Here is a 27,686-nt window from a genome sequence, read left to right on the forward strand (position 1 = left end):
AACGTAGGTTTGACCGTACTATTTTGCGGATTGCCGATAATAAGGGTAGGCTTCTGACAACATCTTCCTTGATTCGGCAGAGGTTTCAGACCTTTTACCAAACTCTATACATGGCTGACCCTGCGTGCAACCTGGGGCCATAAATGATTTTTTGGCATCCCAAGGGCTTCCCTCTCTGACTGTGGAGCAAAGTGATATGTTGGACGGTTTTATCCAAGTGGACGAGGTAGTTAAGGTAATTAAGGACTTGCCTGCTGGGAAAGCTCCTGGGCTTGATGGGTTGCCAAACGAATTTTATAGAGCCTTTCGCGGGGAGCTTGCCCCACTTTTAGTGGAAATTTTGAATGCAGTGTGGGCCTGTGAAGCCTTACCGCCTTCCATGATGGAGGCTTGGATAGCTGTCATTTTAAAGCCTGGTTCTGATAAAGTGAATTGTGCTTCTTATCGCCCTATTTCGATCCTTAACTCAGATGTTAAAATTATAGCTAAAGTTTTGGCTAACCGTTTAGCTCGGGTGCTACCGAATCTTATTCATCCTGATCAGATGGGTTTTGTCCTGCATCAGCACGCAAAGGATAATGTTCGCCGCATGGTAAATTTGTTACATGTTGCTAGAAAGACAGATATTTCCTTGTGTTTGTTGGGGTTGGATGCCGAAAAGGCATTTGATCGTGTGCATTGGCCTTTTCTGTTCAGTGTTTTAGAGTGCTTGGGGTTTGGTGATGGCTTCAGAAGTTGGATTCAGGCTCTTTACTGGTCCCCTACGGCTTGTGTGTGCATCAATGGTGGGAATTCTCTTGCGTTTCCTTTATCGAGGGGCACGTGGCAGGGGTGTCCCCTTTCTCCTATGCTGTTCGCCTTGGTCATGGAGCCTCTTGCTTGTGCTGTACGAGCCCATCTGGATATTTCAGGGATTACTATAGGGGATCAGGAGTACAAATTAGCACTATTTGCGGATGATATTTTACTTTCTTTGACCAAACCTCTACTTTCAATGCCTAATTTAATCAGGCTCTTGGGTGCTTATTCCTCTGCTTCGGGTTTTAAGCTGAATATGTCCAAGTCGGAGGCAATGGCTATTAATATTCCTGATCTTGTTTTACAGTCATTGCAAGCTAATTTTTCTTTTAAATGGGTAACCCGGGGAATTAAGTATTTGGGAGTTCTACTTTCAATGGATTTTTCAGATTTCTTTTCGATTAATTATCCTCCTCTTTTCGGGATATTTATAGAGACTTGGATTCTTGGGGTTCTATTGAGTTGTCCTGGTTTGGAAGGATTAGTACAGTGAAAATGAATGTGCTTCCTCGCTTGTTGTATCTTTTTCAGGTTTTGTCTCTCCGCCTATCTCGCGAGTTTCTTTCGGGCTTACAGAATCGCTTGCTCAAATTTGTATGGTTGAATAAACGGCCACACCTTTTCCGCTCCCTGTTGTATGGTGATCCAAAATGTGGTGGATTAGGTGTGCCTAATCTTTTTTGGTATTATAAAGTGGCTCAAGCTGTGGCTGCTTTTGAATGGTTTCATGCTTCTCAGAAACGGTGGGTAGGACTAGAGCAGGCTTCAATGGGCTCGTGTCCTTTACGTTCCTTAATATGGCTCCCACGGCGCTATCGTTCTCTGCCTAGAATGATGTGTCCTTCTATCGTGACAACTTTATATTACTGGGATGGTTTATTTGACAAGCTGCATTTGGTTCTTTCTAGATTTACACCCTTGTTATATAATCCTATGTTTTCCCCAGGTCTTGGTTCGGGGCCATTTTCGCGTTGGTTTTTAGCGGGCTTAGAGACTTGGGGTCAATTTTTTGATGAGGAAAACTTTGTTTCTTTTCAAACCTTAGTTTACACTTACTTTATTTCTCCCATCGATACTTATGCTTATGTGCAAGTGAAGCATTTTCTAACTTCTAGTGCAATCAAGCCTCTGTTGACTAGGGAGGCTTCCTTTTTATAAAGTCTTTGTGAAGATTCTAGGATAATGCGGGGTCTTATCTCTTGTTTATATGCTTATTTGCGTGGTTTAGGGCAACCACCGGTTGAGCATCGTATGCATTGGCAGCGGGAGTTGGATTTGACTTTGGATGATGATGTCTGCACCAATTTGGAACATGCGTTATTAAGAACGTCTGTTTCTGTCCCTTTTAAAGAGAATGCAGTTAAAGTTTTACACCGGTGGTATTTGACTCCTGTTCGTAACATAGTAACATTGTAACATAGTAGATGACGGCAGAAAAAGACCTGCACGGTCCATCCAGTCTGCCCAACAAGATAAACTCACATGTGCTACTTTTTGTGTATACCTTACCTTGATTTGTACCTGTCCTTTTCAGGGCACAGACCGTATAAGTCTGCCCAGCACTATCCCCGGCTACCCAACCACCAGCTCCGCCTCCCACCACCGGTTCTGGCACAGACCATATAAGTCTGCCCAGCACTATCCCCGCCTCCCAACCACCAGTCCCACCTCCCACCACCAGCTCTGGCACAGACCGTATAAGTCTGCCCAGCTCCATCCCCGCCTCCCGCCACTGGCTCTGCCACCCAGGGGCGTATCTGCGTGGGGCCACAGGGGCCTGGGCCCCCGCAGATTTCGCCCTGGCCCCCCTCCCCGCCGTTAACCCTCCCCCGCTGCTTACTTTTGCTGGCGGGGTCCGACCCGCAATCTCCATATTTCGGCTTCCTCCGTGGCCATGTGCTTCCAGGAAGTAACGCTGCAGCGCTGATTCGTTGAATCCAGTTCGGCGTCTGACGTCCCAGCACGTCAGACGCCGAACTAGATTCAACGAATCAGCGCTGCAGCGTTACTTCCTGGAAGCACATGGCCACGGAGGAAGCCGAAATATGGAGATTGCGGGTCGGACCCCGCCAGCAAAAGTAAGCAGCGGGGGAGGGTTGACGGCGGGGAGGGGGTGGAGAGAGGCGGCGGCGGGGGGGGGGGGAGGCAAAAATGTGCCCCCCCTCTCTGGCTCTGGCCCCCCCTACCGCCGGATTCCAGATACGCCCCTGCTGCCACCCAATCTCGGCTAAGCTCCTTAGGATCCATTCCTTCTGAACAGGATTCCTTTATGTTTATCCCACGCATGTTTGAATTCCGTTACTGTTTTCGTTTCCACCACCTCCCGCGGGAGGGCATTCCAAGCATCCACTACTCTCTCCGTGAAAAAAATACTTCCTGACATTTTTCTTGAGTCTGCCCCCCTTCAATCTCATTTCATGTCCTCTCGTTCTACCGCCTTCGCATCTCCGGAAAAGGTTCGTTTGCAGATTAATACCTTTCAAATATTTGAACGTCTGTATCATATCACCCCTGTTTCTCCTTTCCTCCAGAGTATACATGTTCAGGTCCGTTTGTCTGCATCATATGTTTCCAGCAGTCTCACCTTTATGCTGGAGGGGTTGTGGCCGGAAGGGTACTATGGGGCATATCTGGTGGACTTGTACTAAGGTACGAGCATTTTGGAAAGCAATTCAATATAGACTCCAGAAATGGCTTTTTAAATCAATTAAGTGGTCACTGGAATTTTTCTTGTTTCCTGGTGTACCCCCTGGTCTAACCACATCTCAGGGTATATTGGTTCGACATGCTATGTCAGCTGCTAGAGTCACTCTAGCTGCACATTGGAAGTCTCCGAAAGTTCCTTCTTTGATTTCATGGTTAAATAAGCTGTGGTACATTTGTGAAATGGAGAGATTGTGGGCTGTACGACATCAAACTTTGTCTAAGGGGGAGGCTATTTGGGAGCCTTTTGTAACACATTGCTCGTGTTAAGTTGTGGGGATGGATTGGGAAAAGAGGTGGGTTGTTGTTTTTTTTTTTTTTTTTTGGAGGGGTAGGGTCTTACTTATAATAAAAATTTATGTTAAAATAAGGAAGATACTCTTTGGTATGTTTGGTTATTGTTAAAGAGATTTTCATATTGTTCTCTTTTTACAGCTGTTCAAAGATTTTGGCATATGATGATTTCTTTTATTGGAGAATTTTGCTATCACTTCTGTAGCGTTTGACTATGATGTTGTACTTGTATTTCTTTGAACTACTGTTTTCTGTTATCTCTTTTTTATTCAATAAATACTTCTTAAAATTGAAAAAAAAATTAGATGAAATCAGTTGTGTGCAAACTTTGTTTTTGGTCTCTTCAATTTAACAAAAATGTGAAAAGGACCCAGTTAGATGTGATGCTGTATAATAACTAACTAAATGTAACTAATTGCTGTACTTAAGTAAAGGTTTGTTACTTTTACTTGTAAAGAAGTACAGAGTAACATTTTTTTTTACTTTTACTCTTACTAAAGTAATAATTTCACCAATTTTTACTACTTTTACTCAGCTACATCTGATGGTTACAGTTAAAAGTAAAAGCAAACGAAACAGCAAAACCAGGAACAGGATTAAACAGTGGATCATTTCATCTTAAATTTTGCTGTGCAGTGAATTTAGCCTATAAGGACAGTGAAGTTGCCTGTGTTTGTTAAACTGGTTACTGGTCTCCAGCCAAACAGAACAGTAATGAGTTGGGTCCTTTTAAACCGGAGATGAAGCTTCAGCTAGTAGCAATTCTTGGTGAACAGACATGTGTACCACAACAGACTATACGTCATCCCATGGAAAATTTTTACATTGGGGTGACTGTCCACTGAAATTGGTAGGCCTTTAGAGAGGAAGCCTGCTTGTCTAGGCCTAAAGGGTTCCCGCACATTTAATGTTCTTACATCAGTTCTCAAAGATATTTTAAACAGAGTTTGCCATCAGACAAAAAATTGTTAAAACAGACAGATTCTAACTTTGTGAAAGCTGTCTCTGTAATTAGACAGCATGATGGTAACGAAGATGAAGATGCAAGTGATGAATTAGCACTACTTCTAATGCAGATGATAATGACAACAATAAAATATTCTTTGCTATATGGAAGTCAAGTTTGTTAGAGATTCCCTTAATCAAACCTGCAGACCCAGTCAGAAGACATTGGTAATATTTGCAACCTGACCTGATTTGAAGGAACTTTTTGTCAGAGTGAACAATCCACTTTCTGCTAGTACAGTTGTTGAACCTTTTTAGCTATGCTGGGTTAATGACTCACAAGCCTAGTCCCATGAGTGATAGTCATTTTCAAAAATGTAGTTGTACTAAAAGCAGTGCTTTTTTGTAGAAAAAAAGGTATCAGTACTCATACAGGGCCCTTAAGGGTGGGGTCACTATCTATGGCTCCACCCCCACAGTAGCCACACCCATTTTACTAGCTATTGAGCATATAAAAAGGCATCATTGAAAATAGTACTGTTACCACCCCTCTCGGCTGGACTGTAGTGATGTGCTCCCAGATACCTGATGGTTGTAGTCGTGGCGAATATCCAGGGAATACACACTCACAGCCGAGGGAGTGGAACAAATAAACTATCCTCGTCCTTTACTCTCAAAGAATAAAGGAGGAAAAGAAGCTAAATTTAGGATTTGTTCCTGAACTGGAAGAACCGCACTTTCAAATTTACAAATTATCTTTTTCTTTATTGAATACAAATGCAAGCAAATCATTCAAATAAACTCAAATTCACAGTTAGTGTGAGGCTTAATAGAATTGCAATAACATATTCAACATTCAAATGTAGAACTAGATGTATACCCTTAACTTTGTCTGTTTCACCTAAAAAGGCAGAAACGAACCTTTTCAGATAAGTATTTAAATTGTCTTTTATCAAAATCAGATATTTGTGGTTATTCTCTTTCCTGATGTAAAAATTGGTCTCTTTGTGTGCACTATTGGTGTTTTTGCAGGGATCTCATGGATTTTTAATATCTGATGGTCTGTTCCTTTGTTTTCCCTTAAAATGTTGTGAAAAAAATCATACATTCTGTTCAACACCCTTGGCAATGTCACTTAGCTGTAGTTGAATTTACTTACGATGATGTCTTTCTTGCATTGGAGCTCATCTGGAAATCCTTCAGCGGATGATCTACAGAATTCTTCTTCCTAAAACCTCACTTATAAAGAAAATAAATGGAGGCAAAGCCTTTAAAACTCCCTGCTTGTCCAGTTACTGACTCCACTCTGGTGACAATTAATCAGTTCTCAATACTGTGGCCACACTCTCTCTAATTGAAATAAAATAAGTTAAAGGTTTTCTCACTACAAAACCTATTTCTCACTGTTGATTCCATGTTCTAAAATCCAGCAGGCTTCACACTGCATTCAGAAATCTCACACAGGAACCCATTCCATATTCAAATGGTGATTCAACATTGCATCTCACAGACTTCACATAACATTTCCCTGCATAGCTATCAGATCAATCTGGAGAATACAGCACACTCAAACAACAGCAGTGCTGGATTTTCTTTAATCTGCAGTCTGATTCCAAACCCTGTACTGAACTCAGAACTCTCACCAACAACACACCTTTCCCACAGACACAGCTTAATGGCTTCTTTTTCCAAATATCAACTTCACTTCTCAGTCCTTCCCCTGTGTCATACTTAAAATCCTTACACACTTTTTCCTGACACCCTTAAAGGCTTTATCATTTAGTACAATTCCCACCACAAATCAAAGCCTCTCTTACTCTAAAATGCTAAATCACTGATCTCTGGAAATTCAGGGCTATATTGGAACATTCACTGACTCAGCTCACTTTCAATATCAAAGTACCCTTTTTCAATGTCACTTATTTCACTTTAAACTCATAAAATATACTTTTATTCCTCTTACATTTCACACACTCAGCATACGTTTCTCTCCCAGTCATTCCCTGCTCTGGTCTTCAGTTCACTCAGCAGTCTCCCTGGCAACTTGCCCCCACTAGAGGAACACCTGACATCACTCAACCAATCAGCTTGTCAGCTAAAGACAGGTTTTTTTTTCTCTGATCTATTTAGAATCTTGGCTGTCCCTTCCCCCCATAAAAGTAAATGCAAAACTTCCTATACAGAGAATTTTAAAGTCAAATTTTAACCTGACTTGTACCCAAAACAGCAAGGAACATTTTATAGTACAATCCCCACTTAATCATAGTTTATTTCTTGAAAAATAAAACCATATTTAAGAAACATCTCACACCTTCTTCACCTAACTCCATTAATAATTTCCAAACTAACTTTAAACCTTTTCCAGCCAGCAGCATCCATCAAAACCCTGGAACAGCCCCCCCAGAGCCCCAGAAAAAAACATTTAATATATGTTACCATATATTACAGTACACCACTCCCTAGGTCCAACAAAAGAGCCCCTAAGAGTGACCATAAATTAATAAAATATGTAGATAAAATTAAACTGAACCCCCCCCCCCCAAAAAAAAAAAAAAAAAAACAGACTGGCACGCAGAACACCAGAAAAGCAAAAATATTTTTCTCCTCCCCCCATACTGTTATAAAGATAGACGTAAATTTCAAAAGCTGACATTCAATTCACTACATTGCAAATTAACAAATACAAATGAAACAAAAAAATTAACACAGCTATCACACTACTTTATCTTAAACTTAAAATAAAATTCTTTTTTTCTACCTTTGTTGTCTGGCCACGTACTTTTTTTCAATTCTGTTGGTCCCAATTTCCCCGTCTTAACTTTATTGCCAGGATTTCCTGTTTGTCATTTTTCTCTTCTTTTCCTTTCAGCTTTCTTCGATTTTATTTTCTGCCTTGTCCGCATTTAGTTCTTTCTTACTATCCAATCTTCAATTTCCATCTTTTGACTATGTCTACCTATAGCTTGCCACTCTCTCTCTTCCCCAGTTCCATCAAGCATTTCCCCCTCTTCTCCCCACTTCCATCCAGCATTGCCGCCCTCTCCTCCCCACTTCTATCCAGCATCGCCCTACTCTCCTTCCCTTATCCATCCAGCAATGGCCCCCTTTTGGTCCCCTTTCTCTCCTCCCCACTTCCATCCAGCATTTCTCCCTTTTTCCTCTCTCTCCCCATCTGGCATAGCTCCCTTTTTCCCCTCTCTCCCCATCCAGCATTTCCCCCCTTGCCCCACTCTCTCTCCATCCGGCATTTGTCCCCTTGCCTCTTCTCTCTCCATCTGGCATTTCTCCCCTTGCCCTCTCTGTCCCATCCAGCTCTCTCTTGCGGCCGCTGCTGCTTCTCCCAACAAGCAGCAGTGGCAGGCAAATCAAGGAGTAAAAGGCACAGGGCCACAGTGCTTGGATGTGCACTGTCAGCTCTACTGATCCCCTGCCCCTCTGACATCAACTTCCTGTTCTGGGGCAGGGGATCGGCAGAACCGACAGCGTGCGTCCTAGCACTGCAGCCCCCATGCTTACTACGCCTTGCTTTGCCTGCTGCTGCTGCTCATTGGGAAAAAAAAGGGTGCCGGTATGCCGTACCAGTGCATACAGGCACAAAAAAAGCCCTGACTAAAAGTGAAGTGGATCGAATTGTAGAGCAAAAAATGTTGTTGGGATAAAAACATTCATAATAATTGTATTATTGTAGTTGTGGTACTTTTACTTTTTACTCAAAAAGTATTATATGAGGCAATGACTCTTACTTTCACTTAAGTGATATTTTTTAAATGTGTTCTTCACTGTACTTTTACTTAAGTACTTTGACATCTACTGGCTCGATTCTGAGGGAGCTGTGGGCAGTGACTCTCAGTAAATATTGTCCATGGACTAGATGGAAGGCTTGAGGAGGATTAAATCCTCTAGGCAGCCATAAACTGAGGTCAACAACATCATTCTTCTGCTCTAAATGAATGAGAGCAAACGGTGAAGATTCCAGATGGGCTGAAAACTTGAGGATCAACTCCAGACTAGGGGCGTAGCCAGACACCCAGTTTTGGGTGGGCCTGGGCCCAACATGGGCGGGCAGAAGAACTTAGGGGCCAGGATTGGTAGTACACGCACCCCCCTGATATGCCAGGACACCAACTGGGCACCCTAGGTCAGTGCGGTGGAATTCAGAAAAAGCTCCCACATGCATAGCTCCCTTACCACGGGTGCTGAGCTCCCAACCCCCTCCCCCAAAACCCACTACCCACAAATGTACAGCACTACCATAGCTCTTAGGGGTGAAGGGGGCACCTACATGTGGGTACAGTGGATTTTGGAGGCCTCCCATTTACCAGCACAAGTGTTACAGGTAGGGGGGGATGGGCCTGGGTCCACCTGGCTGAAGTGCACTGCGGTACCCACTAAAAGTGCTCCAGGGACCTGCATACACGCAGGACTCTAGGACTGGTTGCTGCTGTATAACATTGGCACACCAGTTTACACCTGAAGACTAATCTCTCCGAAAACGTCCTTTATTGGAATAACCGCGTTTACTCACAGTTAACTGCAGATCAGAGGTTCTGCCCCACCACTGGCAACGAGTCTCCCTGGTAGTGAGATTAGCAGGTCAGAGCTGGCAGAATGCTGTACAATGCCCTCTTTCAGCCACATTCAAGGTAAGAACTAAGTTCTCTAACGTGGCTAACACATGGAAGGGATCTAAAACTGGCTTACAAAAATGGCCACTACTTCATGGACTACCGGAAACAAAACAGGGCACACTCTGACCCAGTAGGCAGGGGGAAAAGCACCATGGGAGAACAGCCTACCAACTACCAACATCGTGAGACTGTAACACAAAATAATGAAATCACGGAGCCCAATACCCTACACCCACCACAATGCAATGCTGATGTGACCCTGTAGTGCACCCGAGAGCCACATCTGACCCAGGGAAAGGCTGTGAGAGGATCAAACATATTCTGTTGTCATGGAGGTGGGTACAGCATTTGAGGCTGGCATAGAGGCTGGAAAAAAAGTTTTTAAAGTGGGTTTTTTTTGGTGGGAGGGGGTTAGTGACCACTAGGGGAGTCCGGGGAGGTCATCCTCGATTCCCTTCAGTGGTCATCTGGGCAGTTGGGGTACTTTTTTGGGACTTGTTTGTGAAAAAAAGGGTCCAAAAAAAAGTGACCCAAAATCGCGGTAAAAACGCCTTTTTTTTTTTTTCGATTATCAGCTAAAGACACCCATCTCTCATCTCTCCTCGGCTGATAACCACGCCCCAGTCCCGCCTCCGGCACGCCTCCGTCAACTTTATTCGTTTCCGCGACGGAGTGCAGTTGGAAATGCCCAAAATCGGCTTTCGATTATACCGATTGGGGCGCCTTTGCGAGAAAAACGCCCATCTCCTGATTTGGGTCGAAATATAGGCGTTTTTCTCTTTCGATTATAAGTTGGATGGTCTCTCAAATATACCCCCCCCCCCCAGCATACCTTTTAAATAGCAGATTTTCAGCGGCAGCAAGCAGCAACTAATACATACTGCTCATGTTGGCCCTCGGGCAAATTCCGGTTTCCGCATAGATGGGAATACATCCGAGGAAAGGCTGTGGGGCCGGTGCAAGCAGTATGTATCAGCTGCTGCTCGCTGCTATTTACAAGGTATACAGGAGGGACAGTTTTTGGGAGTTTTGGGCTGGTGGGGCTTGGGGATCCCTGCCAGTCACATCATAGGTGTGTTGCTACTGGGTGGGCTTTAGCCCAAATTAGGTGGGCCTGGGCCCACCCTTGGCTGCGTCACTGCTCCAGACCAAACACAAACAAAATTTCTGGTAACTCAAATCCACATAAATCAAAATTGCATATTTGTAGATTTTCTTATGATGAGCAAAAAAAGGGGTCCTTTTACTAAGCTGTGTGCGCTGACCGATTAGCATGTGGTTATTAATAAGAAAAATGGAAAATGGAGCCATTTTACCTCTGCATGAAGGGCGGCCCTTTTACAAAAGTGCGGTAGGGTTACCTCATGGGTAGCGCACGCCAAATCAGCCCTACCGCCAGTGTAGCACAGGAGCCCAGCAGTAATTCCGAAGTTGGCTTGTGCAGTTTCCCATGGTAGAAAATAATTATCTATTTTCTACTGCAGGGCCGTTCCCGTCAGTAACCGGCAGCACGGCCACATTGCCGATTACTGCAGGGTTAGCGTGTGTGAGTCCTTACTGCCAAGTAAATAGGAGGCAATAAGGGTTCATGTGGTAAATAGCCAGGCACTAATTTTTGGACTTAGTGCCTGGCCGTTATTGCCATAAGTAGACATTCAGCTTTTTGCAGACGCACTAACAGGTGGCCTGAGCGCATGGGAAAATCACCTGCTAAAAGTAGCGCAGGCCACTTTTTAGCTCATCTTTGAAAAGGGCCCCTAAAAGTTGCTTCAGTGCATGGCTTGGTAAAAGGGCTCCTAAGAATCTTTAAATGCTGTTTTCAATTTCACGTGTCTTTAGACATTAAGGGCCCTGTTTACTAAGGTGCATTAGTGTTTTTAGCGCGCCTACACTTAACGCGCACGCTAACCATGTAGGCGCCTATAGGGATATTGTAGGCATGTACATGGTTAACGCGTGTTAAAAATGTTAATGCACCTATAACACTGCTTAGTAAACAGGGCCCTTACTTGTAGGGATTCATTGGGTTTCCTCCTAACTTTGGGGAATGAATTATCAGGTATATTTAGGACTATGTCTGGGAAGCAGATGGACTAATTACAAGACGCTATGTTGAATTTTGATTTTAGTGCATTAGTACCTGAATGGATACATCCTATAATACGATCACTGGCAGAAGAGTTGGAGCGTTTCATCCACAAGGATTATGCAGAAGAAATTCGGGGTCTATCTAGAGCTTTAGGAGTCAGTGTTGGTGACGCATTTCTCCTTAACCTGTGCTATGAAGTCACCACGTAAGTAGCTGACTTTTGTTTGTGGAAAAGAAAAAAGGTTTTAAAAAAAAATATTTTTTTTTAAACAGAGGTGTTAATGCTGATGTCTGATTGCAGAACCTCTGCTCTGCACCATATTGCCAGTTTAATTTAGCCTTAACCCATCGGGGAGCAGAGAGGAGTAGGGGTGTGTAAGTTTCATATTCCCTAATACTCTTGAAAGCAGAATCCAAAATGCCTTAACCTAGTCCAATAGAAAGGTATCACCCACAACATTTTGATGTCCTTTCTTCTCCTTTTTTCCATTAGGGGACATTGAAATAAACTTCTTCTGCATATTTCAGCACACTGAGTCCATTAGCGTTGTTTGACACAGGGATACTTTTTTAGTAAATGTATAAACTGCCTTTACAGAGCTGCCAAGGGTGACCAGTTCTCAAATGGGAAATTTTTCATTGCATGCCCTGTGTCCTCTCCAGCCCTTGCCACACCCTCTGCCTTTCCTTCACACCTCACTACTGTCATTTCCAATTGATGATCTCATGTATTGCAGATCAGCAGGAGAACATTCCAGTTTGCAGAGCTCTTACACTACCTCCTTGCTGTGTTGGTTAGAGTTTTAGCTGCAGCAGGATGTTGTATTGTGTGGGACTTTGTCACACAGGAGATGGATTCCTGAAGGGCAAGACTCCAACTCAATGCAGGAGACTTGGCAGGTCTGTTAAAAATGTGAGACTGTTTGAGATGGTCAGTTTGGAGGTACTGAAGCTCCTCTGCTTCTGATAAGGAAAATGCAGTAGATTTGGGGTATTTGCTCAAGGCCTATGTATCCCAGTCAGAGCAGCAGCTTAAAGCACTGTCCCATTCAGCCTGCATGCTGTCCAGGTGGCCTTGCACCATCCTAATATAAGGATTCCTGTTTAGGAAACACATGTGGGAGGGAGGACCACTGTGGAGCTTGTGAGCACTCCTGTGCTCTCTGGCTTAGACTGCAATGGGCAGCACAGTAAGGATTAGATTCAGTAAGTGGTGCTCAAATTTGGGCGTTGAAAAAAAATGCGCACTGAGCACTATTCTATAAATGGCACTCCGAGTTGGATGCTGTTTATTGAATAGCGCGTAGCGTTGGGATCTGTGCCCAGCTGAAACCTGGTATAAATACTGGTACACAAGTTAGGCTCAGATTTCCTGAATTCCATAATACTGCACGCATCTTTAGTGAATGCCCTGGACCCTCTCATGGCCCTCCCATGGCCACGTCCCCTTTTCAGTTGCATGCTAAAAGATTTGTGCACATATCCTTATAGAATAGTGCTTAGCAAGATGCGCAGCAAATCCAAATTGTTGCAAATGAGTGCCGATAATTGATTGTTAGCTCCCAATCATTAGTGCTGATTGGCTTGTTAGACAATTGCGTGTGCATCTCAGAATAGCACTCACTTCTGCATGAGGAAATTTGGATGCATTTATAGAATTCTCCTGTAAGTGTTGGTACATGGAGCAGGTAGCAGAGCTGCTTAGCAGAATCTACCTAACTTATAAGTATTGCCACAATGGGACAGACCAAAGGTCCATCAAGCCCAGTATCCTGTTTCCAACAGTGGCCAATCCAGGTCACAAATACCTGGCAAGATTCCAAAAAAGTTCAGTACATTTTATGCTGCTTATCCCAGAAATAAGCAGTGGATTTTCCCCAAGTCATTTTAATAATGGTCTATGGACTTTTCCTTTAGGAAGCCGTCCAGACCTTTTTTTTAAACCCCGCTAAGCTAACCGCCTTTACCACATTCTCTGGCAACGAATTCCAGAGTTTAATTACACGTTGAGTGAAGAAAATCTTTCTCCGATTCATTTTAGATTTACTACTTTGTAGCTTCATCGCATACCCCCTAGTCCAAGACTCAGAAGGATGAGGATCTCTTCTGGAGAAAAACACACATAAACACAATCAATAAACATGAGCGAACAACATACACCACGAGAGGAAAAACAGACCCCACAACATTCTGGCAACAGATCTACCAGAACGAATGGACAACAAGTGCTAGCACCATCCAATTCCTCCAAGAATGGGACGATCTATGCACAACAACATTAGACAAAATCGCACCAATCCAAACTAGAACATCACACAGGAAAAAAGCAAATCCATGGTTCAACGAAGAGCTGAAAAAACTTAAAACACAAGTCAGGAAACTAGAACGCGCATGGAACAAAAAGAGAGATGAACAAACACTAAATGCCTGGAAACTACTTCGGAGGAAATACAAATACACCATAAGACAGACTAAAAGATCACACTACAAAACAATAATAGGACCAAACTACAATGACACACATAAACTCTTCTACCTTGTGAACAAACTTCTAGACACCACACCAGTTACAAACAACAGCAAAGATATACCAGATGTTGACAACCTTGCGAAATACTTCAAAGAGAAAATCATACAACTACGACTTAAAATACCCACCAGCCCTATCGAACACGTCACACTTCTAGACTGCCTAGACCCAGAAGCCGGAACATACCCAGCAGACAGAACCTGGACCGACTGCGAGTTAATATCAGAAGATCTCATCTCGAAAACTCTAAAAAGATACGCCAAATCCCACTGCAAACTAGACATATGCCCAAACAACCTTATGAAATCAGCTCCTCTACAATTCATAACAGACCTAACGAACCACGTAAACTTTATGCTACAAAACGGACTTTTCCCTAAAGAAAAAGGAAAAATTTTACTCACCCCAATACCTAAAGATACAAAGAAAAACGCAAGCGAATTAACCAACTACAGACCAGTAGCATCCATACCACTAACAACCAAAATAACCGAAGGATTGGTAACTAAACAACTCACAGATTATCTAAACAAACACTCAATACTGCATGATGCCCAATCAGGATTCCGGTCGAATCACAGCACAGAAACAGTACTGATTACCCTCATGACTAAATTTAAACAAATGATTGCAACCGGCAACAATATACTCCTCCTACAATTCGACATGTCAAGTGCCTTTGACATGGTCGACCACGGAATCCTATTACACATACTTGAATACTTTGGTATTGGAGGAAATGTCCTAAACTGGTTCAAGGGGTTCCTAACTCAACGATCATATCAAGTCACATCAAATTCAACCACGTCCGCTGCTTGGACACCCGAATGTGGAGTACCACAAGGATCACCCCTCTCACCAACCATTTTCAACCTAATGATGATCCCCCTGGCGAAACTCCTATCGAACCACAACCTCAACCCATATATTTACGCCGATGATGTAACTATATACATCCCTTTCAAAAAAGACATTAAAGAAATCTCCAATGAAATCAACCTAAGTCTACACATCATGAACACCTGGTCAGATGCTTTTCGCTTGAAACTAAATGCAGAAAAAACTCAATGCCTGATACTCACGTCCCAATACAACACGAAAGAATTCACTGCTTTAAACACACCAACACTAAACCTTCCAATCTCAGAAACGCTAAAAATCCTTGGAGTCACTATTGACCGCCACCTAACACTCGAAACTCAGGCAAACAACACAACCAAAAAGATGTTCTACTGCATGTGGAAACTGAAAAGAATAAGACAATTCTTCCCAAGAACCGTCTTTCGTAGCCTGGTGCAATCCCTCGTTCTCAGCCATCTGGATTACTGCAACTCACTATACGCAGGTTGCAAAAAGCAAATACTGAGAAAACTCCAAACAGCCCAGAATACAGCAGCCAGACTCATCTTAGGAAAACCAAAATATGAAAGTGCAAAACCCTTACGAGAGAAGCTACACTGGCTCCCACTTAAAGAACGCATTACCTTTAAAGTATGCACATTAGTCCATAACATCATTCACGGTGAAGCCCCAGCCTACATGTCGGATTTAATAGACTTACCACCAAGAAACGCCAAAAGATCATCCCGAACTTTCCTCAACCTCCACTTTCCTAATTGCAAGGGCTTGAAATACAAAACACTGCATGCGTCAACCTTTTCCTACATGAGCACGCAGTACTGGAATTCATTGCCACGCAACCTGAAAACGATCCACGAGCAAAAAACCTTCCGCAAACTACTGAAGACCCACCTCTTTGAGGAAATTTACGGAAAGAACCAAAACACATAAAACCGCACTCACTGTTCAACAATGCATCACTACAGCCACTCTGAATTCCCATCCCCTACCTCACCTTCTCATCTCCCGCAAACTTACCTCACTCATACCTTACTCACAGAAAATGTATACCAAATGCTTGCCTGTTATTATATACCGCCCCTCCTGCTTCCCGCGGGTTCCCTCCAATGTATCGCCCCTTTTAGTTTCCCGTTCTTTCCTTCCAATGTCTCAATGATCTTTTCCATTATTATATTCCTTGTTACAAAACTTGTCTCTCAAAACGCTTCATAATGTAATCCATAACTGAGCTGTAACAAAATGTACTTCCAGTTTTCATAACGTATTGTAAGCCACACTGAACCCGCAAAAAGGTGGGAAAATGTGGGGTACAAATGCAATAAATAATAATAATAATAAAAAGAAGCTACGGAAAGGATCTATGCCTTTTTGTTCTCCTTACAAAATGTGCTTTGCCTAACCAGTTTAACATCTTAGCACCTGCCAGTCCTCTAAGATAAGGTCTGTCTCTTGAGATCCCTTCCACAGTCTCTGACTCTTTTGATTCCAGTTTCAGAAAGATTTTCACAAAAGAGGCAGAGGCCTGGAACAATCTTCCTGATTCCCTACGCCAAGCCCCCTCCCTACCCATCTTCAAATCCTTGCTTAAAGCTCACCTCTTCAATGCTGCATTGGGAACCTAACCTTTCGAACATATAGGTTGCCCCAATCTGTCTGACCTATCAGGTTAACTGTACATTTGTCTTTTAGATTGTAAGCTCTTCGAGCAGGGACTGTCTTTCCATGTTAAATTGTACAGCGCTGCGTAACCCTAGTAGCGCTTTAGAAATGTTAAGTAGTAGTAGTAAGGAAGGCTTTCATTCTCGCAGACACATAAAGAAACAAAGTTCCTCTTTCTTTTCATGTCTTATAGATCTAAAATCTATTTGATATCTATATATGAGATATGGTATACATGGTGAATAGAAAAAAAGGAAACCCATATTTTACCTTATAGCATGAGTCACTGTGCACTTAAGTCAAATTTTCAGTAACTGTGCAGAAACGTATTGAAAATAATGTGATAACAATACATATGTCATATCCTAATGCTGTTGTCATATACCTTGTAAAATACAAGGGTCAAAAATTGGAACGAAACACTTTGGCCCTGAATACATTATTCATATTTGGCCAAATAGTGATTTAAATTCAAATATGAATAATCCAGGGCTCTACTGTGCTTCTTTTATTGTTTAAGTTAAAGTTCAATACCCATTATTCATATTCGGTATTTTCTTGGCTGAATAATATTTTTCATTATTCGTATTCAGCCAAATAGTAAAATATACTATTTGGTATAGCTGTAAAATATATATACACATACATATATATACCATATGAGACCAATTTTGAATAAAGCATCTGAGGAATAATAGAGACATCTGAATTAGATGTTTCAAATTATTTGAAAATTTGGCAGTGCTATATGTCTTACGAGTGCTGCTGAATATACAAGTGTATATATACATATGAATTATATGTAGAACCACCGGCCAAAATGATAAAGGGGATGTAACTCCTCTCATATGAGGGAAGGCTAACTCCAGACTCCGCTCCTTCTATCTCGCCGCACCTTATGCCTGGAATAAGCTTCCTGAGCCATTACGTCTAGCTCCATCCCTGGCTGCCTTCAAATCCGGGCTAAAGGCCTACCTGTTTGATGCTGCTTTCAACTCCTGACTTGTAACTTTCATCTTATCCTTATGTGTCCTTCTGTCTGTCCTTCCCTTATCCTTTTTGGTCCTGTCTGTTTGTCCTGATTTAGATTGTAAGCTCTTTTGAGCAGGGACTGTCTTCTTCATGTTCAATTGTAAAGCACTGCGTAAAACTGGTAGCGCTATAGAAGTGATTTATAGTAGTAGTAGTAGTAGGTTAGGGCTCCTCAGTTTGGTAAAGACAGCTGAGGGGAGATATGATTGAGGCCTACAAATTCCTGAGTGGTGTAGAACAAGTAGAAGGGAATCAATTTTTTACTCTTTCAAAAAGTAGAAAGACTAGGGGACACTCAATGAAGTTGCATGGAAATACTTATAAACCAATATTTTTTCATTCGGAGAATAGTTAAGCTCTGGAACTCGTTGCCGGAGGATGTACTAACAGCAGTTAGTTTATCTGGGTTTTAAAAAAGTTTGGACAAGTTCCTGGGGGGAAAACTCCATAGTCTGCTATTGAGATAGACCTGGGGAAGCCACTACTTGCCCTGGGATTGGTAGCATGGAATGTTGCCAAGTACTTGTGACCTGGCTTGGCCACTGTTGAAAACAGGATCTGGGCTAGATTAACCATTGGTCTGACCCAGTATGGCTACTCTTATGTTCTATGAATCTACATGCAGAAGTCGCAAAGATTAGCCCTTTAACTTTGGCTCAGACAACCTGGTTTTTCTGTATTCTGTCCTAACATACACACTTTAGGGCCGATTTTTAAAAGTATTTGTCTGGGTAGCAGCACCTGGTAACTGGACAAGTGCCACTGAGAGAGAGATTCAGCTGTGCCATCAGCAATCATGAAAGCTAGTGCCTTATAGTGATCTGTGTGCTAGTTATTACATTCGACCACTCCTCCTTCCCCTGTCACTCCCATGAACTGCCCCTACCCTCATTAAGCAGCTAGTACAGATTTTTTATTGCACTGGCGTGGTAACAGCATAGGTCTGCATGAACATACATCACACGAAAGCCTGGGTGCCCCAACATAATAGCTCTGACAAAAAAGCCACGACAAATCAGCCCAGAACAAAATAGCCCTACTTCCTTGTCATCAGCAGCAGATGAATCCATTACGAATAGGTTGTATCCACCTATCAGCAGGGGGAGATAGAGAACACTGTAAACCATAGTGCCTCCTGGACAGCTAGCTCCATCTGCCTCTCAGTATTCTCTATCTCCCAGCAGGGTTGGACGCAGCTTATTCAGCTCCTTCAAGAATCTGCCTGGGGTGGCTCCTGTGCTTTTACCAGTTGTAGCAGGGGTGTTGTGGCTATTGCAGCTCCACTTTAAAGGCACATAGGTTAGCCCTTTCCCTGCCTTACCCTTCCCCCTATGTGGATGCAGGCATATAGGTTTGCCCTGTCTCTGCCTTACCCTTCCCCCTATGTGGATGCAGGCACATTGGTTCGTCCTTTCCCTGCCTTTCCCACTCTCCTGGACCTCCGGAGTGCCTCTGTAGCTGTTGCCTCTAACTTTCCTCACAGCGTTTAAAAAAAAAAACAACAACAAAAAACGCGACACGCTTGTTAGCTCTGCGATTCTGAGGCTATCTTCTGTCTGTGCAGCATGACCGGAGCTCTGGGACTCGGTCTGTTGAGGTAAGAGGGGGAGGGCCTGCGATCGTGGCGTTTTTGGCGCGAATCCGCCATTTTGAAATTTTCCACTGGTTTCGGTGATGGCTGCGGAGGTTCACGTTGTGGCAGGCACAGATCTGCAGCAGGGCTCTGTAAATCATGCTCTTCAGACGTCAGGGCCGGCACGAGCATGGCGAGTGATGTTTCTTCCCACTCGGTGGAGCTGGCAGTGGGCGCCATCTTGGATGCGCCGCATGGCTCGACCCCCGCAGGAGCGGAGGGGTCTGAGGCCAGAGGGGAATCTCGGATGGAGGCTGCCAGAGGAGCTGCTTGCCCCGGATTGGACCAGGGTGAGCCTTTCTCCCCTGAGTTTGTGTTGCTTTTACATAAAGCGTTCATGTTAAAGAGAGCTCTGCCGCAGGTGTCTGACTCTGCGTTGCTACCTGGTTCCCCTCCGGTGGAGGCCGGCACGGGATTGCCGTCAGGCGTTCTTTCCCCAGACAGTTGGCCGCGTGACAAGCGTAGAAGGGTAAATTCCCCTTCAGAGAGTGGTGCACCCCCTCCCCCCCCGGTCGAGCTGTGGGGATTCTGAGGGGTCTGGCAGGCCTTCGTGGTCCGAGGAGCCAGAGGAAGGTGCCGAATTGCCACTGGATCCTGATGATCCCACCATGGTTAGGATTTTTCACCTCGAGGAGCTGCCAACGCTTATTTCTGACGCCTTGCAGGCCCTCTCTATTGAAGATCCTGCGCTTGGCGAGGCCTCCTCTGGTAATCCGAGGATGGCAAGTACTAAGAAGCCTACTCGAGCCTTTCCTTTGCATGACTCCATCCAAGAGCTTATTTCAGTTCAATGGGCTGACCCTGAGGGGCCTTTGAAAGTTGCCAGGGCAATGGGGCACTTATACCCTCTAAGTGAGGAACACTTGGCACGCTTCGCCGTGCCTAAAGTGGATGCCCTAGTCACGGCTGTGACAAAGAAGACTACCCTCCCAGTAGAGGGAGGGGTCGCCCTGAAGGACATGCAGGACCGACGTCTGGAATCAGCACTGAAACGGTCCTTTGAAATTTCGGGCCTAGCCTTACGGGCGTCTGTGTGCAGTTGTTATGCTGCTCGAGCCTGCCTCGCTTGGTTGCAACAGGCAGTGGAACAGCCCGGAGATGGGGCGGAGCCCCTTGCGGAGGTGGCACCGTGGATGGAGTCGGCCTTGTCATTTTTGGCTGACGCCCTGTATGATCTGGTCAGAGCCTCGGCTAAACAGATGTCTGTGGCAGTGGCCGCTCGCCGCCGTCTATGGCTACGGCATTGGGCGGCTGACATGGCCTCTAAGCAAAGGTTGGTGAAGTTGCCCTTCCAGGGCCTTCTATTTGGTGAGGAGTTGGAGAAAATTGTCAAGGGCCTGGGGGATCCTAAACCCCAGCGGTTACCCAAGGATAGGCCTTCTTCCAAGGGTCAGGCAGTTCCCTCCTCTTCCAGATCTCGCTTCCGTGAAGCTAGAAGGTACCGCCCGGGGCATTCCGCTGGATTTACTTCACGTGCCCGTTTTCAGCAGAGGAACTCCTTTCGCTCGGACAAACGCTCCGCAGCAGCCGGCTCAAGGCCTAGAGTTCATGGGCGACCCTCTCAATGATGGTGCGCTGGCCCACTCCTTGATTCCTGCAGTTGGAGGACGTCTTTCCCTCTTTCTCGAGGAGTGGGTCAAGATTACCTCAGATCAGTGGGTTTTGGACCTGATCAGAGACGGTTACAGATTGGAATTAAATGCCCCGGTGAGAGACGTGTTTTTGGAGTCCCAATGCGGCACTGCTGTCAAACGGGTGGCAGTAGAGGAGACCTTGCAAGGCTTGTTGCACCTGGGAGCGGTGATCCCCGTGCCTCTCGCCGAACGCGGCTGTGGTCGTTACTCCATTTATTTTGTGGTGCCGCGAAAAGGCGGGTCTTTTCGACCCATTCTCGACTTAAAGAAAGTCAACGAGTCACTCAAAGTACGGCATTTTCACATGGAAACCCTGCACTCTGTCATTGCGGCGGTACAGCCAGGAGAATTTCTCACATCTCTGGACCTCCGGTTCCTCCGGTTTGCGGTGTTGGGAAAACATTTCCAGTTTCGGGCCTTGCCTTTTGGCCTCGCCACAGCTCCCCGAACCTTTTCCAAGGTAATGGTGGTAGTAGCTGCTTTCCTCAGGCGAGAGGGTGTTCGGGTTCACCCGTACCTAGACGACTGGCTCATCAGAGTGGACTTTGCAGAAGAGAGTCGTCATGTAACAGCCAGAGTGGTCTCAGTTCTGCAGTCTCTGGGCTGGGTCGTCAATATATCCAAAAGTCACCTGATCCCCTCTCAATCTCTAGAATATTTGGGGTCCGGTTCGGCTTCGGGGTTGGTTTTTTTACCCGAGCAAAGGAGGTGTAAGCTTCAGACCCAGGTCCGTCTGCTCCTGAGGATGCCTCGCCCGTGAGCTTGGGACATTGTCCAGCTGTTGGGGGTCAATGACGGCCACCCTAGAAGTGGTGCCTTGGGCGAGAGCGCACATGAGACCGCTGCAGTTTTCCCTGCTACAACATTGGTCTCCCATTTCCCAGGATTATCAGTGCAGACTTAATTGGCTCCCTGCGGCCCAACTCAGCATGGAGTGGTGGCTCTCAGTCAGCAAGCTGCGGTGAGGAATGCAGTTAGTGCTCCCCGATTGGTGCCTGGTGGTAACCGATGCCAGCCTGAAGGGCTGGAGAGCTCATTGCCAGGAGGGGCATGCCCAGGGTCTGTGGACACTCGAAGAATCGACCTTGGAAGGATTGGCTGTCAGAGTGCTGTCGGACAATATGACGGCAGTGGCCTTCATAAATCGTCAAGGTGGAACGCAGTGCAGAGCACTGGCCGCGCAGGCAGCTCAGATTTGCCACTGGGCCGAGCTGCATCTACAGTTCCTGTCAGCAGCTCACATTGCAGGTCAGAGCAACGTGCAAGCTGATTATCTAAGCAGTAACCTCATCGACCCAGCGGAGTGGGAGTTGGCAGACGAAGTGTTCCTTCAACACTGTGCCAAATGGGGAACGCCCCTAGCGGATCTGATGGCGTCAAGCGCAAATGCCAAAGTCCCGTGCTTTTACAGCAGACGGAGAGATCCTCGCTCGGCGGGGTTGGATGCCTTGGCTCAACCCTGGCCTCTGGGCCCCCTATATGTGTTCCCGCCTTGGCCCTTGATAGGGCGAGTACTCCTGCAAATTTGGCTGCACCAGGGAGTGGTGATTCTCATTGTCCCGGATTGGCCCAGGCGGCCCTGGTATGCGGACCTCCGGTGGATGCTGGTGGAGGCTCCTCTTCCTTTGCCTCTGGTACCAAACCTGTTGTTGCAGGGCCAAGTGACTATGGAGGACCCTTGCCGCTTTGGTCTTACGGCATGGCTATTCAGAGGGTGCAATTAAGAGACAAGGCTATTCTAACAGTCATCTCCACTCTCTTGCAGGCCCGCAAGCAGCCCATTTCCGTTGCTTATGCCCGGATTTGGCGTCAGTTTGAGGCTTGGTGTGTTCCAAAGGCGATCACACCCATGCGGGCTTCTTTCTCGCCGAGTCTTGACTTTTTGCAGGATGGTGTACAAAAAGGCTTGGCCTATAATTCCCTGCGGGTGCAAGCGGCAGCATTGGCATGCTTTCAAGGGAAGGTCGCTGGCTTCTCCTTAGCTGCGCATCCAGACATTGCACGGTTTCTTAGAAGGGTGCTTCGGCTCCGTCCTCCCGTGCAGGCACCTTGTCTGGCTTGGAACCTGGGGCTAGTATTGAAGGCTCTTCAGGGTTTGTCCTTCGAGCCGCTGCGGCGGGCTTCGGAGAAGGATATGACTTTAAAGGCAGTCTTCTTGGTGGCCATCACATCGACAAGACGGGTGTCTGAGCTCCAGGCTCTGTCCTGTCGAGACCCATTTCTGCAATTCTCAGAGTCCGGAGTAATGGTACGTACGGTGCTTTCCTTCCTGCCTAAGGTGGTTTCTGCGTTTCACCTAAACCAGCCTATTTTTCTGCCTTCCTTTTCTAGGGAGGAGTTTCCAGAATCCTTTGGGCAGTTGCACCTTCTGGATGTGCGCAGGACTCTGTTGCAGTACCTGCGAATGACAAATGTTTTCAGGACCTCGGATCACCTTTTTGTATTGTTATCAGGTCCTCGCAGAGGGTCTCCAGCGTCTAAAGCCACTATAGCCCATTGGCTCAAAGAAGCTATTTTTTCTGCATATCTGTTGGCTGGCCGGCTTCCGCCTGACGCCTTTAACGCACATTCCACAAGAGCGATTTCCTCTTCTTGGGTTGAAACTGGAGCATTCTCTCTTCAAGAGATACGTAGTGCGGCTACTTGGGCTTCTAAGCTCTCTTTTGCCCAACATTAAAGGCTGGATGTGGCTGCCAGGAGGGACGCACTTTTTGGAGCGCAAGTGCTTGCGCGTGGTGTGGCTTGTTCCCACCCTATCTAGGGATTGCTTTGATACATCCCATTCGTAATGGATTCATCTGCTGATGATGACAAGGAAGGGAAAATTAGGTTCTTACCTTGGTAATTTTCTTTCCTTTAGGCACAGCAGATGAATCCATGATCCCTCCCTGATTGACTCTGTTTTGTGTTCAGTTTTTTCCTGCAGAGATGTTCCCTCATTGGGAGAAGTTGGAAAACAGTTTTCAGGATTTCTGTTCTACTTCAGGAGGTTGAGTTCGTCCCTCCTATGTGTTATTGCTCCTGTTCTGGGACGTTCATTCGCTGTGAGGAAATTCATGTTATTCTACTTTGCGGTGTAACATTGCTTTGGAAGCTTCAAATACTGAGAGGCAGATGGAGCTAGCTGTCCAGGAGGCACTATGGTTTTCAGTGTTCTCTATCTCCCCCTGCTGGTAGGTGGACACAACCCATTCGTTATGGATTCATCTGCTGTGACTAAAGGAAAGAAAATTACCAAGGGTAAGAACCTAATTTTCCCATAAAATGGCCCCTCCCACAAAATAACCCTTGACAAAATAGCCCCCTAGAAAAAAATAACACATCACAAAAAAGATGATAAACTACAAGTGAAATCTTCACTGATAAAGGCTCCTACCAGCATTGCATTGTATAAAGCATATATAAATAAACACAATTCTATAGCTACCAACTAGTATTCATGATTTGTTCTGCTGTTTAAGGAAACTATTCTTCCATTAACATGCTAATTTAAAACGAACAATATTGTCATCATTTTCATAGTCTTACTAACCTTATTCTTTTTGCAAGCTAAGATAATTAGGAAAAAATGTGTTTATTTTGGGGTTTGCTGGGATTCAATTATTATGATTGAGTTATAATACAATTTTTTTAAATTGTTTGTTCATCATTATAGTACTGTTTTTAATAGGAATATATATTTTATAGTATGCCACTTTGAAGACTGATAGTGGAATGATAGGCAATCAAATTAAACCAAGCCTTCTGGTTGGATAGGTTCACAGATTGGGGTGTACCAGAGATGTGTATTTATTAGTGCATATTCAATTTTTTTTAATGCTCCTTAAATGTAGTGCACGCCAAATCAACTTAACATATGTTAACCTACAAATTAGCATCTACGAATTTTTTTAAGCTTATCTATTGCCTTGATCTGTACAGCCAAAGCGATGTACAAACACACCAGGAAAACACAATCGACCCCAATAAATATGAGGGAAATCAGTAGTGAGGAAAGAACCAAATTTTAACATTATGCATTGCATATTACTGTATTAATCAAAGATGATATAATGAGAAATATAGTTCTCATATTTGATTACACTAGTGAAAAATGCTGAATGCAACATCTAGAAAACATGCAATGGGAATCCCATATTTGTTTCTCTCTCTCTCTTTTTTCTGCCTTTGTGAAGGTTCTGCACCAGTATTGTTGCTCAGGATTCCAATGGAACGATTTATCATGGCAGGAATCTGGATTTTGGTTTTGAAGATTACCTCAGAAATTATACCATTGATGTGGAGTTTGAGAAGAATAATGAGGTGCTTGCTGCAGAAAATGATACCAGCTATGTTTATGTTAATGTTCAGAGAGCCACTCAGCTCGTTATCTTTAGGGAACATTTTCAGCTTAAGCTGCTTAATGCAGCCATTTTAAGTTTCCATCTGAAAACTGGCTAGGTTTACTGCAGCTAGGTTCTCTGGCAAAAACATAGCTGGTTAGGGCTGAAAATCAGGTCTGACCGGCCATGTCTTTACCCTTGATAGGGTCAGCCAGCACCCCATCCTCCCAACTAAATACTGCATTAACACCGTGTGGGGGAGGAGCAGATAATCCTGGCTTTCTCCTGTTCTTTCAGTTTTGCTGTTAAATCTTTTTTTATTTTGCCCCAATTCATCCCTAGAGGAACACCAATTCAGACTAGTTTTCTGTGTAGTTCCAATGAGTATGCATGAGATAGTGATACAAAAAAAGAGTAGAGGAGGACCAACAGGCTTGTTTAAAAATGTATGTTATCCTATATAATAACTCTCACCTCCGACGTTCTATCTTGCTGCCTGGGACCGTGGCGCATTTCGAGTTGGTCTGCTAGGCTCCGTAGATCAGGCTGACATCACCATAGCCTTTATGATGTCAACTTCAGAACCCGGTGGAAAAAAAAACCATGCCTTACAGCTGATCCATGTCCAGAGGAGGGTCGCTGGACATGGGTGGCTGGAGGGGGGGGGGGGCAGGGGAGAGAGGAGGGACATGGGTGGCTGGAGGGGGGGCAGAGGAGAGAGGAGGGTCGCTGGACATGGGTGGCTGGAGGGAGGCAGGGGAGAGAGGAGGGTTGTTGGACATGGGTGGCTGCAGGGGGCAGGGGAGAGAGGAGGGTTGTTGGACATGGGTGGCTGCAGGGGGCAGGGGGTCGCTGGACATGGGTGGCTGGAGGGGGGGCAGGGGAGAGAGGAGGGTCGCTGGACATGGATGGCTGCAGTGGGTGCAGGGGGAGAGGAGGGTTGCTGGGCATGGGCTGCAGGGGGAGAGGAGGGTCGCTGGACATGGGTGACTGAAGGGGAGCCGAGGAAAACCTTGCTAGCGCCCGTTTCATTTGTGTTAGAAATGGGCCTTTTTTACTAGTATATATTTATATTTGGGGTTGTTTTTTTTGAGCGTATCTATGAACAAAAATAGATTGATCCAAAGCAGAAAAAGTAATTCCTGTCCAAACATGTTTGCAAACTAATGTTCATAGAGAGGGCCGGTCTTTAGCAAGTGCGGGGCCCTGTGCAGACAAATTTGGTGGTGCCCCGCCCACCTAGCTCCACCCCATTTATAAGATCATTCAATTTTTAGAAACATTTTTATTTATGAAATTTCAAAGAAAGACAAATGAAGCAAAACTTGTACAGAAACATTGAATGAAATAAGCACAATGCTATCATGAATATAAAAACATATAGCCCACCAAGGTATTAAAATTGTTTTAAAATATATGATACAAGCAACAAAGCCCATTTCATGAAAAATGAAATGGGCCCTAGGAAGGACAGCTGATTCCAAGGCAAGGGGAGGAGTACTCCTCCCCCTGCCTCGGAATCATTTGTCACCCCTCGCCGCCGTTGTGGACTACCTGATGTCAGACGCACACAGAGGAACTTCCAGAGAAGATGAACAACGCGAAGGGCACAACAGCACTTCGGCTGTCGGGGGTTTGGGTCCCCCTTCAGCACAGGTAGTCCACAACGGCAGCACTGCGGCGGGGGGGGGGGGGGGTTTTCGCCGGCACGGGGGGGGGGGGGGTTGACGGGGGTCGAGGGGGCTGTAGCGTGGGGGGGAGGGGAGAAATTGCCTGCCTAGGGCCCGTTTCCTTGCCTTCAGAAATGGACCTTTTTTACTAGTTATTATATAAAAAAGGGGGTGGAAACAATAAAAAGGATCTAATTGTTAAAGAGCATATAAATTATATATACCTTAAGTTGGATGTATGTTGATATAAAACTACTTTGATGCTGATGTTATTCAATTTCTGAAAAAGGGGGAAGAGAGGATATTGGTTAATGAATAGATGTACCTTGTCTTATTCCTGGGTAACTATTTAAGAAGTGTGGCATATTATGAAATTGTAACAAATATTATGAGAGAAGGTTGTACGTAAAAAACCCTAAAAGGTATAAAGGAAAAAGAAAAAAAGAGAGAAAATATATATTGATAGAAGTAAATAGAAATAAAATACAATAAAAATTAATAAGAAAATGACAACTTTTGTGATATTATTATAGTGATAATATACTAATAAATTGCAAACTATATAAAAATATAAGAACAAAATATAGACATGGTATGTACATTTGAATGGCCATGCATGGTGTAAATGGTAACTTCCTTGTCATCAAGCAGATGAAGCCATTACGTATGGGTTATGTCCATCAACCAGCAGGGGAGATAGAGAGCACTCAAACTTTCACAGTGCCCTCTTGGCCAGCTAGCTCCACTGCCTCTTCAGTATTCTCTATCTCCCTTAGCAGGGTGGCTGCAGCTTGTTCGAGCTCCAGAAAAGTCTGCCGGGAGGTGGTTCCTGGCTTGCCAGTTGTTAACCGGGGTGTTGGAGGCTATAGCAGCTTCACTTTAAAGGCA

The 27,686-nt window shown here is 44.8% G+C and overlaps 1 protein-coding gene across 1 annotated transcript in view; it reads left to right on the top strand.

The window, feature by feature from the left end:
• Positions 1-27,686, top strand: part of LOC115458875 (N-acylethanolamine-hydrolyzing acid amidase-like) — a 181,107-nt gene that overhangs the window by 60,579 nt on the left and 92,842 nt on the right. The window contains 2 exon segments of the mRNA XM_030188713.1: positions 11,498-11,662; positions 24,982-25,108. Coding sequence (XP_030044573.1) covers positions 11,498-11,662; positions 24,982-25,108 — 292 coding nt within the window.

Source organism: Microcaecilia unicolor, unplaced genomic scaffold (assembly GCF_901765095.1).
Source record: "Microcaecilia unicolor unplaced genomic scaffold, aMicUni1.1, whole genome shotgun sequence".
Lineage (NCBI taxonomy): Eukaryota > Metazoa > Chordata > Amphibia > Gymnophiona > Siphonopidae > Microcaecilia > Microcaecilia unicolor.